This window comes from Platichthys flesus, chromosome 7 (genome assembly GCF_949316205.1).
Source record: "Platichthys flesus chromosome 7, fPlaFle2.1, whole genome shotgun sequence".
Lineage (NCBI taxonomy): Eukaryota > Metazoa > Chordata > Actinopteri > Pleuronectiformes > Pleuronectidae > Platichthys > Platichthys flesus.
In genome coordinates this window covers 9505590-9519546 of record NC_084951.1, presented here as the reverse complement: position 1 = coordinate 9519546, position 13957 = coordinate 9505590, and the positions used below count along the sequence as shown (strand labels likewise).

Here is a 13957-nt window from a genome sequence, read left to right as displayed (position 1 = left end):
ATTTTGCACGTTCACACAAGAAGCACAGCATTTTCGACTGCACCAGAGATACACCCCCCCTGTAATTTTCACGCCACATTTGGTAAAAGACCAGCCCCAGTAAAAAATAACAAAATGCCTGCTGCAAAAAAAGTAATGTGAACAATAAAGGATTGATTAATGTTGCTGCTTTCTGTGAGTCATCGGAAATTTTCACCAGCATACCTCATGTCACAGTCTGGTCATTTTATGCAAACAGTGAGCACAGAAACAAGTGGGATACAATGTGACTCCACAGCTGCTACACTGTCAGGGGGTAGAACCATTAGAGAGGAGACCTCCAGCTCACCAGCAGTGGCAACTCTTAAAACAACAATTTTATTGTATTCTGTATGAGCACAAATTGTGTTATTTGATGTGCTACCTCTGAGTTGTGACTAACGGAGCTGGTCTCACTCACTGCACTTTACCCTGATCTCCAGTAGAGGGTGTTTGTGTGTCAAAGAGTAATCACCGTCTCACAGATACTGTTTAAGTAGCCTCTATGTGTATTGTGGTTCCCTCCGCTACCACCAGGGGGCTTAATGGAATTGAATATGGTTTATTTTTGTTTGCAGTTCAGTGACCTCACAACAACACATACGCTTTCTACTCTGGAACTAAGACTATTCTCAGGTTCTCTGGTAATTTAAAAAAAAAACACAAAGCTGTATCATCATATTCTCTCATATTAAAGTTTTTTTTTAAATCCATACATTAGTCAAAGGGGATTGACCCACTAAAGAAACATAAGACAAGAGGAAAACATTAAATAATTCAAATAAGGTGCAAGTACAAAGCAGCAAATAGGTGTGTTTCAAATCAGATGCTGTCACAGATGTTGCTGCAGTAAATTGAAAACCTCAAATTAAAAATAACATTAAAAAAGTTAAGTCTCTAACAATGTATTAGCTATTCCGTTTGAATGATTATTAGGGGGTGTTGTTCGTGGTAAATCCTGTAATAAAGTAATTGAACCTGATGTACTACAGAGTTACTCAGGGATAAGTTATTAATTATTAACTGTATATGTATATTTTATTCTATTTTACAGAACCATTCTCAGTCAGTTCAGTGGATTCAGTCATTCATCGTAGATGCATATTCATGCTGAAGATTGTAAATGTACTGATGCTCATCATCACTCAATTCTATATAAAGAGCCAAGAACTGTTTACAGCATCTGATTTCACTCTCTTACTGTCGAGGATAAAATGGTCCCAGTGGTTCACAACATTTTAACATCCAACAATCTCCAACAGAGGATAACGTAATACTTTAATACTGAGTATTAACCGTTTGTATGCCTTATTGTAATCACAGTGAATTTCCTTTCTATTTAAAAAATCATTATTTAGGTGGAAACTGTAAAGCTACCTCAACGAAATACTGCATGGTTGAAACACCTCGTGGAGGTCATTGTCTTGTCACTCTCATGTTGTCCTCTATCATAAGGAAATTACCTGCAATTTTGAAAAAGCTACACGTCACACAGGCAGTGGAAAGGTATCAAGTGACATTTCTTGGTTCCTACCTTGTCTTCATTTAGTGTTAGGGTGTATATTTATATGTTTCAGTCAAACAGGTTTCTTGACAGGCAATTCTTTACAGACCATGAGAAAGAAATGAATGCTCTTTCTATTCAATTCAATACAATTTTAATGGTATAGTGCCCAATCATAATATATATTATCTCAAGGTGCTTTACATAGAAGGTCTCGAAAACTATAGAGAAAGCCAAGAGTTTCCACAATGAGCAAACACTTTGACGACTGCAGAGAGAAAAATGGGGAAGAGAGGGGAGATGGGTGGAAAAGAGGGGAGAGAAGAGATTTAAAAAAATCATTGGTGACATGGCAGAAGTGAAACATATATATATATATATATATATATACATACAGTGAGTAGTGGGTGACACATACTGAGAAAAGAAGTTTCTCAGTTTGTACAGAGAGGTTAACAATAAAACAGGAAATGAGACAACAAACATAACTCTATATTTCCACTCTGTGACGCCCGTAGATTTCCATATTGCTGCCATCTCCTTTAATTGACTGACAGAGACCATTGCATTATTGCTGAAGAAGTTTAAACATGTAAAATTTAAATTAACCATGAAACCACAATAAAAACCAATTATACACTGTTGTTAAGAATCCATTGATCCAAAAAGCTGAGGTGTTCTCAGGTGACTGGGAAATTTCTAATCTGACCGTTTTTTCTTAATAGTTCTATTTCCTGGACAGCAACCAACCAGTCTCTTTGAAGATCCATAGCAGTGACGGAAAGTCTTTGGTATCAATGAATCTACCAGGAAGTCGAGGGATAAAATAGAGAGAGATCAATAGGTGCTGCAGAGTCTTGTAAGAGCAGCAATTTACCCAGAGCATATTGTTGCAAACTGAGAGAAATCGATTTATTCGCAGAGTTATTTCTTCTGTTCCTTTTGAACAGTGAGACTCAGATCAAATACTTTAAACAGTTCATAAAACTGTCAACCAGTTCCACTTAGAGGAGCAACTGACAGACATGTGACCTGTCACTGTTCCTCTTTCCAGGCTTGTGTGGTTTCTCCTTTCATATAAAGTTTCCAAGACAATCTCATCAAAGTCCTGATACTAATTTCCACGCAGTGTTTAAGTACTATAAGAGAAAGACAAGGCATTTTGATGAATCAGTCCAATATGCTAATTGATATATTCTTTTTGTTTGGTTTTGCTTATTTGACCTATTCTTGACAATTAAAATTGATGTAGAAAGTAAAAAATGGGAAATTAAATCTTCCTCCCCATTCTTTTTTCTCAGAATTCTGAGAAAAAAGTCAGAATTCTGAGAAAAAAGTCAGAATTCTGAGATTAAAGACAGAATTCTGAGAAAAAAGTCCGAATTTTGAGTTTAAACTCAGAACTCACTTGTTTTTTCCACAGTGGCCCTAATCCTCTTTCGTAGAGGTCATTCTGGTCTGGCTGGAAAAAAACTTCCTTTGCCAGGAAGATGAATGCAGAAATCATCAAGAAACATGCAGTTGCATTAGATCAAGCACTTTTTTTGCTCAAAGGGGCAGAGACAGTTCTCAACCAAGCACAATAAATACAGGTGAGGCTGTCCCGTCACCATCATTGCTTGGACGGGATCTTCCAAAACCATGCTCCACTTCCAACTCAGCACCACACTGTGTGAGTACATATCTGACTGACAACTAGAAGAATAACATGGGTTTTGTTTCTGCTGTTTCTAAAGAGGCTTTGAACTTTGTGATAGGAGTCGTTTCTCCTAAGGGAACATTTGATCCACACAAAAAAGCCTGACAGAAGAGCTATATAGTGTTACTATGTATTTCATACTTTCTGATCGAATCAAAAAAATTTAAAAGCGTTTCCCATTGACATGAATAATAAATGTTCTTTTACTACTAAAACTACTGTATTCTGCTTTTTGACCTATTGTACAGTTTGTTTTTGTTGTTTTTTTACAGTTTACGTGTTGTGTATCTGGTGTGTGTCTGTTATGCATTTACAATGGTGGTCTATGGGGGCAGGTTATGAAGTTGATTGGTAACTAACTTGCTACCAGTTGGATGTAAGCTGACTTACCTTGTTGCCGTACTGCTTTTTTGGGATGAAAACGTTTTCATCCATGTGCTTGTTGTTAGCCAGGGTTGTAATTGTGTATTTGTTTGGCACAAATGATTGGTGTGTTGCATTTTTCCTGTTGTTTGTCTGGGAGCAGATTTTTTATTAGTCAATCCAAACCTAATTATCTTGGAGATTTTAAGTAAGTCACTTTGTAACTTATGCTTGTGGTTTTTTTCTGATACATTTTGATAAGTTGTTTCTTTTCCAGTGCTGGCAACAATATGTTTGATCCAGACAACAGGTAAACAAATGAGAGACTATGTTCTAACAATGGATTTATTTTCTTCATGTGCCTTGGACGCATTTCAATATGTACCTTCATATCTATTATTTCAACAGTCTCCATGGAGACAGTCATCACCTGTGACAATGGCAGTAATGTCCAACGCTTGAGATGCGGTATGAATTTTCTATATCGTCGTGTCCACAATTAATATTACACTTGTTCTTGGAGGCCATAATAAACACACTCAGCTATTGTCCAGGCATTGAAACATTTCAAATGTTGCACATTAACAGTGGCTATTTATCTGCAAAGTAATTACGTGTCTATTACGAATGTCACTGAACCCCAAATCTTTTTTTTGTTTAACACACACGTCATCATGATAATGAAAGGTCTTATAACCTCATAAATTAGGACCTTTACATGTTCGTCATGTTTTAACAAAATGTTTGAGAGACCATTTGTTTATTTAATTAGTTCATAGGGTGACTATATTTCATGACAGATACCGGAGTGGTCCGTGTGGACGCAGCCCTGTACGGTACTCATTTCATTTACAACTGAATTTCCTGTCAAGAAAAATATATTTATCTGTTCATCCTTATAAATGACTAAGTTTAAACCAATATTCACGATTGAATGATCATGTTCAATAATTGTTTTCATTTTGTCAGATGTAGAGGCTCTTTGGAATATAATTGTGTAACCAACTGCTTTTATAGGAGTTAGATAGGGAGGTACTGTAGGAATGAGGAAAGTGAATTACTCCATTATGGGAATACTCATGGTGTGAGGAAAGCCCCTTAAGCACCTTAAAGGTTGAAATGATGGTGTGTATCCACAGCCTGGGTCGGCTCATCAGGAAGTAATGGTTGGAGTGTACTTACACTTCAGCCCAGAGAAGGAGTAATGATATTAATGTTGATGCACAATTGAGACAGTTCTGCTCTAATGAAGATTTCCCTCCCACATTAAGGGCCTGATCATCAGAGATCCCAAATAAAGAGTGCTAAATAATACTAAATATCGACTACAGTCCTAACCACCGCAATTATTTTCCGGCTTGGTAAATCACATTTCACACGTTTTAACACTTGAAATCCTTCAGCAGATCCTATGTGTACTGTAAATGTGCGTGAATGCTGCTGCCAGTGAGTTAATGGTTCAAAAATATCTCAAGTTCTTGGAAAGAATAGACCATTCGACAACATATCATAGGAATTATAGTTTTTAAATACATTAACAATAAAAACTCTGAGAAATTAACGCAGCAGATTAAGAGGGAAGATAAACGCTGTGGCTGTGTCCCATTTCAGGGCACACCTCCTTCTGAGGCTGCATTTGAAAGACAAAGGTGTCATAGGAGCATAACTTGGCTGTCCTATATCAAAGGCTCTTCAAAAAGGCATCTTTCCATTCCTAAGCCATGCAGGTTCGATCAATAGCTGCCCTGTGGACACCATTTGCTGTGCGTTTGGTCTCGTTGTGACCACATTTTTTGAAAACTTTGAAAAACGAGTCTTCACCAATGCACAATGAATTCTGGGATAAGTTGGGCAGGGAAGGATCCACCCGCCTGAGCAGTATCTGTTGCCTCACAGCTTCCTGTGCTTTTGCTTTGTGCTAAAAAAACACGCTCTTCTCCTAAAGGTGTGATGGCAAGAAGGTGTGTGAGATAAAATATCGTCCGTACCTCTGACCCCTGCCCTGGAATCTACAAATATCTGGAAACCAACTACACCTGTGTCCCAGCAAGTCAGTCACACATCTGAACAAAGCCAATCGCAACTCAAAGCTGTAAATACATTTGGAAGTGTGATGTCTAACGGATTTGTGTTACTTTAACAGTTCATGTTGTTGCATGTGAGGGGTCCTCGGCACATTTGTTCTGTGGTGAGATTAAAACCAGTTTTCTACTTTGCATTTATGACGGTCAATGGATGAGCTATATCGAAAATTACTTGCCCTACTTATTTCTTCTCTACTTTCTTTGTGTCAGATGTAGGGCAGGTGATATTGGTGATAGGAGCTGACTACGGACGCCATGACCAGACTACCTGCTCCTACAAACGGACCGAAGCTCAACTTAGGAAGGTGGACTGCTCCGGGCCCACTAGCAAGGTTGCTGACAGGTACAGTTGTTCAGCTTTTACTAAATACAGTATAATCATTTGCAGACGGAGAGGCTGTGATAACAGATATGAAAATGCATCACCTCCAAAACACATCTGTTCCTCTGCATCCACAGCTGTAATGGGAAAAACAGCTGTACTGTCGATGCAAGCAACAGAGTGCTTGGAGACACATGTGGAGGCACTTACAAGTACCTGGGGGTGGCTTACCTGTGTGAATGTAAGTCGCTGTATGTCCGGAGAGAATCTAAAATACAACATTTGCAAAGGAAAAAGCTGCATGGTATGAAAAAAAGACGATTAATAGATAAATGATTGTTCCTAATTGATTTTTTTTTCTTTTGCAGATTCTGTGTAGACTCTTAAACACAATAAACATTTGCAGAATAAAATAAATGTGTCACCGTCTGATTTTGTCCACTGGCCTGAGAAAAAAACTTGCATCACCCAAGTCTTTTCAGATGAGTATTCTAGAACACCAATATGGTATATTTAGGCCCATACAGGTTGTTCATGTCACGACTACGGCGAGCACTGGGGAGGAAGACTTAATTTCCCATTTTTTACTTTCTACAATCAATTTTAAATGTCAAGAATGGGTCAAATAAGCAAAACAAAACAAAACAAAAAGAATATATGAAACTACTATAATTAGCACATTGGACAGCTACTTCCAAATGCCTTGTCTTTCTCATTTAGTACTTAAACACTGTGTTGTAATTAATATCAGGACTTTGATGAGATTGTGTCGGAATCTTTCTATTAGAAGGATAAACCACACAAGCCTGGAAAGAGGAACAATGACAGGTCACATGTCCGCCAGTTGCTCCTCTAAGTCAAACTGATTGAGTTTACTTTACTCTCAACATTTCAAGTTAATTCACAAAATACTCCAAATACAAAACATACTCAGATATAGTACGACTACTCCCAACATTTCAGCTTCTTTTGCCAAGTACATAAAATATCCTCCTCTGATAAAGTTCAACTTTTCTTGGCTTTTTGAATTCATTCTCTGCATTTACTTGTTATTTTTGTAATGCAAAAGGAAAAGGTACTTCCTCTCCTAAGTTTTCCATTTGAGTGACTTGAAACTAGTCTGATTACCTTAACTCCAGTAATCAGAGCTTACTGAGCAGAAAATGGTAATGAACTGAAAAAAGGAGGATGCCTCACTCTCTCCCTCTCTCTCCCACTCAAACACACACTGACAACATGTCAGATTGATGATCAGCAGCTCCAGGAGGAAATCCTACCAGCGTCAAAATCATTATGGATGTTTTAATGGCTAGTTAAAACATCCATAATGATTTTATCGTCATCCGCAGTTAGGAAGGATCCAGTATAAATTTGGTAGATGCCGCTTTCAATTTTGCACGTTCACACAAGAAGCACAGCATTTTCGACTGCACCAGAGATACACCCCCCCTGTAATTTTCACGCCACATTTGGTAAAAGACCAGCCCCAGTAAAAAATAACAAAATGCCTGCTGCAAAAAAAGTAATGTGAACAATAAAGGATTGATTAATGTTGCTGCTTTCTGTGAGTCATCGGAAATTTTCACCAGCATACCTCATGTCACAGTCTGGTCATTTTATGCAAACAGTGAGCACAGAAACAAGTGGGATACAATGTGACTCCACAGCTGCTACACTGTCAGGGGGTAGAACCATTAGAGAGGAGACCTCCAGCTCACATTTCCTGGTTCCTACCTTGTCTTCATTTAGTATTAGGGTGTATATTTATATGTTTCATTCAAACAGGTTTCTTGACAGGCAATTCTTTACAGACCATGAGAAAGAAATGAATGCTCTTTCTATTCAATTCAATACCATTTTAATGGTAAAGTGCCCAATCATCAGAGGTGTCAAGTAACGAAGTACAAATACTTTGTTAAATTACTTAAATTTTGGGTATCTACACTTTATATATATATATACACTTTAGCATTTATTTTTCAGACGACTTTTTACTTCTACTCCTCACATTTTCACGCAAATATCTGTACTTTCTACTCCCTACATTTTTTAAATAGCCTCGTTACTTACTAAGTTTGGCTTGTTTTCATTCCGGTTTATCATCGTTCAAAAACACACACAAAAATTCGAATCAGGCCATGCATTCGAATCAGGCTGTACAGGTAATGATCCTTCCGCAGGTTCACCTACGGAAACCTTGTTACGAATTTTACTTCCTCTAGATCACATGTGTCAAACTCAAGGCCCAAGGGCCAGATGTGGCCCGCCTGATCAGATCTATTTGCTATTAGAGCTGGCCCGCCAGCAGTGTTATGCTAGCCTGGATGCCAGACGAACTTAGCCCGCCCTCAACATTTGAGGTTGGGAAGTTCGGTCTGGAGTCGCTCCGATGGGGAGAAATTATGCCCGGTTCTAAAGTGACCGGACCAATCAGATTGTCAGGGCGGGCTTTATACGATGATGGAGAGATGATCAACAGTAACGTAATCAGACACGTCATCAAAGTGCGCTTGGGTTGAATTCGTTTTCAACAAACATGCCTGCCGCTGGAGAGCTCAGATATGGAGATGCTGCCATTGAGTCTGTTTTAGAAGACATCGACAGCGCATTCATTTTGAAAGAGGAACAGAGAACGTGGAGGCGACTCCAAAGCACCGCGCTAATCCCTATCGCTCCGGCTCTTGGCTGTTCACACCGGACACTGAAGCGACGCTGAACCGCCGGGCAGCGCTAATAATATCACCCGTTGATCCAGTAGATTAAAAGCATATACTTACTTGTTGCTCCAACATTAAGCAACAGCGTCCCAACATTGTCTTTCTTGGTGTTGTCTTTATACAACATGTATACTTTATACACACCCCCCCCCCCCCCCCCCTCTCTCTTTTTATCTTTATCCCTGCTTGTGTGGCTGTAGTGGATGGGCAGAGGGGGACATTTAATAATGTCATTGGTAATCCGGTGTGAACCCGGCGTTAGTAAATAACTCAAAATGCGTCGCCTAACATATGTCACATACTACGTTGCTCTGATTGGTTGTAGGTCTATCCAATTGAGACAAGAGGCATTTTTTTTCTGGTTCGGTTGAAACACGCCCCATAATCACAGCCCAATGGAGTGGTATCAGACTCACATTCTGACTAGAATTGTGAGTATGACCACGTCAGGCTAGTGTTATGCAAGTTCTCAATACAAAATGAATATTGAGAATTCCTGAGGGTTCATGAACAGGTCGGGATGGGGCACGTGATAGTTCTAGACCAATGGCTGGGGGGTTGTGCGGCTCTCATTGGCTGATGAGTGGGCAGGTCAAGGGTGATTGCGTGGGGAGAGCGTGGCCTAGGGCAGTGATTCTCAAATGGGGGTACGCGTACCCCTTTGGGTACTTGAAGGTACTCCAGGGGGTACTTGAGATTTTTTTTTAATATATTTAAATTAGCATCCATTCAAAAATCCTTGAAATTTTTTTATTTAACAAATATTCAATAAAATATAAGTGTAAGTTCATGAACTAAATTTTATATTCAGTAGGCTTTTCAATTTAATTATCATAAAAAAACAGTCTCCCCCATACCGATGGTTTGACCCAACCTGGCACACGCCACCTGTCATCGCCTGTCATCACCTGCCTTGAAAACTTCAACAATGGAGTCGAGTTGAAGTGCAGCAGCAATGCTGCTGAAACACGGAGGGACAAGCGCCAAAGAAGGCGAAACCAGAGCAGAGAGCCTTCCCTAAACAACACCGTGAGAGCTTGTGCCTCTTCGGAGGGGCGCTAAAACGTAAAAGTTTTCGGTTGTGAAGTTAATGATTCATAACAAGAAGTCCGCGTCTCTACCGGTACCCTTTCAAAATAAAAGCATGTAATACAAAAGCGGAAATGAAATTGTATGACCTTAAAGCGAGCAAATATTTCACAATAAAATAACAGAAAGACGCTTCAATAATATTAACAATAACATAGATTGGGTTATTTTCACTTTTAGTTTTTTTCTGTGGGGAGAGATTAGCCAACAGTGGCATTAAGCCACCACTTCTTCAGCGGTATCTCCAGACAAAACATGAAAGTCATGTTGGTAAGCCACCTGAGTTTTTTAAGAGGAAACTTTCTGAATTCAGGTCATCTCAAGACACGATGCGAAAAGCCTCCCCGAAGCAAACGGAAACAAGCTACCTGTCAGTATTCTTTTCGATCCTTAAAGAAGATATTTTAAGATATATTAAAAGAATATATTTTGAGCTAATCTTTTATTTAAAACCAAGTTAATGATTTATTTTTTGGGAAGAAGTGTTTAGCTATAATTAAGTTCATGAGTTCAGTTTGAGAACATATCTTTATTATGATCCCAAAAGAGGTCACTTTAAGTTGATAATTATTTTGAGGTGCACAAATCTTTATTTATAATGAGATTATAATAAAAGTCTTTAGTTATTTTTATATCTTTTTATTTCGAAATAGTTCAAGAGAGACCACTGCAAATGAGCAATGTTATGGACATTGATGGAGTTTTAAATTTGAATGTGTCTAGTTACAAGGCTTAATAAATCACATTACATCTTTCTTTCAACCAAAAATGCTTTGCGCTGGTTAGGGGGTACTCGGCAGAATTTTTTCTTCGAAGGGGGTACGTCACTGAAAAAAGGTTGAGAACCACTGGCCTAGGGGATAGAGCGGGTGCTCTGCAACAAGAAGGTTGCCGGTTCGAATCCCACTCTATCCCAACTGCATGCCTAAGTGTCCTTGGCAAGATACTGAACCCCTAGATGGCCCCTCATAAAAGGATGAGTGTTCTAAAAATGTAAGTCGCTTTGGATAAAAGCGTCAGCTAAATGTAATGTAATGTGATTGAAAAATCCCCGAATGCACTGCCTGTGTGTCAGCACGTCAATCGCGACCTGCAGACGCTATCCCTCGCCCCAAAAAATGGCTAAACGAAGGGTGGAATTTGAAAACAGGAGTTTTCAAGACAGGTGGGAGCTGCGATGTGCGGTCAAAAGAGTGGATTGGTGGGGAGGATCCGAGAAAAGACAAGTACACCAGGAGTCATTGTGTGGTAAAGCCTTGAAAATGGAACATGTGATGAGCATCATAACATTAGCGGTTAACTTTATCAGAGCCAAAGGTTTAAATCACCGCCCGTTCAAGTTTTTTGTGGAGGAGTTAAATTCAGAATATGGTGACTTTTTTACATTACATTACATTACATTTCATTTAGCTGACGCTTTTATTCAAAGCGACTTACAATAAGTGCATCAACCCGAGGGTACAGACCCAGGACAACAAAAAATTAGGAAAGTACAATTTCTTCAAAATAAAGCAAAACTACAAAGTGCTATAAGTCAGTGCCATTGTAAGTGCTACTAAAGTGTTAGTTTCAAAGAGTTGTTAGTGTTGTGTTTTTTTTTTTTTTTTATTTAAGGTAAAGTCGGAAGAGGTGTGTTTTTAGTTTTCGGTAGAAGATGTGTAGACTTTCAGATTTCCGGATGTCGATGGGGAGCTCATTCCACCATTTAGGAGCCACTCGGTTGCTAGCCATACTAGCAACTCTGCCCTATCACACAGAGTTGCTATGGCTAAGCCAGGGAAAGGTGCTGGAAATATTTTTCCAGTTGCGTTGGGAGTTCTGTGAGTTTATGGAAAGCAAAGGGAAAGGCACAACAGAGCTCCGAAATAAAACGTTTCTGTGTGACATCACGAGCCACCTGAATGCGCTCAACCTGCAGCTTCAGGGGCGGGGCCATGTCATCACTGACATGTACGCTACAGTGAGAGCTTTTAAAACCACGCTGCGGCTGTGGGAGACGCAGATACTGCAGATAGAGCCATAAGCAGTTAATGAACCAGATTTTATTACTTTTATATTTATTTAAGTTTTATTTATATTTCAATTATTTCCTAATTAATGTTGTTTTATCAGCAATACTCTGTAGGCCTTGTTAGTTCCAGGTTCAATATGTGCACTAAGGTTCTTTCAATAAGTTTTCAATAAACGTTGAACCCTTCTGGCCCTTGACTTGTAGCAATTTTTTAATTTCGGCCCACTGTGTATTTGAGTTTGACACACCTGCTCTAGATAGTCAAGTTTGATCGTCTTCTCGGTGCTCCGCCAGGGCCGTTACCGACTCCGGCGGGACCGATCCGAGGACCTCACTCACGGGCGGTGTGTACAAAGGGCAGGGCCTCAGCAGCCTGTGAAAACTTTGAGAACCTACTGCTTTTGCGGCTGAGCAAAGCCTATCGGTAGTGTTGTTGTACATACAGGATTTAGTCCAAAGGTCTCAAGGTCTCTTCCAATAAAGGTTATTGATAACATTCCACTGAAGTTTTACTTTTTGCACTATTACAATACTTATTGGCAACTAGTTATCATGTCTTCCACTCCATGAAACGCATGTTAATGCTCAGTAGTACACATATGGTAATTTAATGTGTTTACATTAAAAAATTCCCCTTACATTACTTTTACTTTTATACTTTTATACTTTAAGTAGTTTTGAAACCAGTACTTTTACACTTTTACTTAAGTAAAAAGCTTGAGTTGATACTTCAACTTCTACAAAAGTATTTTTAAACCCTAGAATCTATACTTCTACTTGAGTAATGAATGAGAATACTTTTGACACCTCTGCCAATCATAATATATATTATCTGTGATGTCCTGTCATTTTAGTTTGTTAATTTCAGTCTCATCAGTGTATTTTCTGTTTCCTGTTTTATTTTGTATTATCTGTCCCTTGTGTGTGTTTCGGTCTTTACTTCCTGTGGTTGATTGTCGTGCCCAATCCTCATGTGTTTCACCTGTGCGTAATTGCCCCTTCCTTTCCTCTGTATTTAAGCATCTGTGTTTCCCTTTGTCCTCGTCGGTTTGTCCTGGGTCCATCTCCTTCACCAAACCGTAACAGAACAAACCGACCAAACTATGGACCCAGCAGAGGTTAATTTATTTTTTGAAAAAGTTTATTATTTTGAGTGTCTGGTGTACGAGCTGGAGGATGGATCCCAAGACCCTGCGGAGAGCCTGAGGGAGATCTTGGTAGTGGAGGCCTGGCTGAAGGATCGACCGTGGGTGAGCTACACACTGCCATACCTCCCGGAGGTGCAGGAGAGGTTGAGGAAGCTGCGCAGCCAAACAGTCCCTTCCTCTAACCCGTTTTTTGGAACCCCGCAGCCTGCAGCAGAGGTCTGCGGTTGGTGGCAGAGGTCGGAGCAGTGCCCCCGCATCTCTAAGGCCAGCTCGCAGGCACCACCCTCCAGCCCCAGCCGTAGTCCTGTACGCTGGAAGCGACGGGGCCTTTTGGGGACCCCGCAACCTCAAGGGGTTTTCTGTGGCGGGTTGCGGACGTTGGCGAGGGGGGATCCACAGCAGAAGCCACATCCAGTTCCGACTGGGCCCAAGCCAGACCCAGTCCCTGCTCCGCGCCGGAGGCCCCTAGCTGATGTCTCTTGCTCTCCGACGTCAGTGGTCCTCACAGCGGCGTCTGCTCCAGCACCTGCTCCAGTGCCTGCTCCGCGCCGGAGGCTCTCGGCTGACGTCCCCTGTGTTTCAGCGTCGGAGATCCACACACCGGCGTTGGCTCCAGTCCCTGCTCCAGTCCCTGCTCCAGTCCCTGCTCCAGTCCCTGCTCCAGTCCCTGCTCCAGTCCCTGCTCCAGTGCCTGCTCCAGTGCCTGCACCAGTGCCTGCGCCGCGCCGGAGGCTCTCGGCTGATGTCTCTCTTTCTCCGACGTCAGTGGTCCTCACAGCGGCACCTGCTCCAGTCCCTGCTCCAGTGCCTGCTCCGCGCCGGAGGCTCTCGGCTGACGTCCCCTGTGTTTTTCGGCGTCGGAGATCCTCGCGGTGCCAGCTCCAGTTCTTGCCCCACGTCCGGGGTTGAGGTCGGAGCTCTTGCCCTCTGCCCCTGACTGGTCTTCGGGCCACCTGCTCGAGGAGCTCCCGTGTTGGGCTCCTAACCGCCCTTCCGAGCCTC

The 13957-nt window shown here is 40.9% G+C and overlaps 1 protein-coding gene and 1 long non-coding RNA gene across 2 annotated transcripts; both read left to right on the top strand.

Annotated features, from left to right (window-relative positions):
* Nucleotides 1–3150: 3150 nt before the first annotated feature.
* On the top strand, nucleotides 3151–4421 carry LOC133956805 (uncharacterized). Its single transcript, XR_009921172.1, has 4 exons — nucleotides 3151–3194; nucleotides 3862–3894; nucleotides 3993–4052; nucleotides 4385–4421. It is a non-coding gene; the product is annotated as an uncharacterized LOC133956805 (long non-coding RNA).
* A 285-nt stretch (nucleotides 4422–4706) lies between these two features.
* Nucleotides 4707–6377, top strand: LOC133956943 (L-rhamnose-binding lectin SML-like). The gene is given in 7 exon segments (XM_062392314.1): nucleotides 4707–4744; nucleotides 5530–5562; nucleotides 5564–5634; nucleotides 5728–5772; nucleotides 5879–6011; nucleotides 6128–6241; nucleotides 6359–6377. Coding segments are annotated over 7 exon segments (453 nt in total).
* Nucleotides 6378–13957: the final 7580 nt, after the last annotated feature.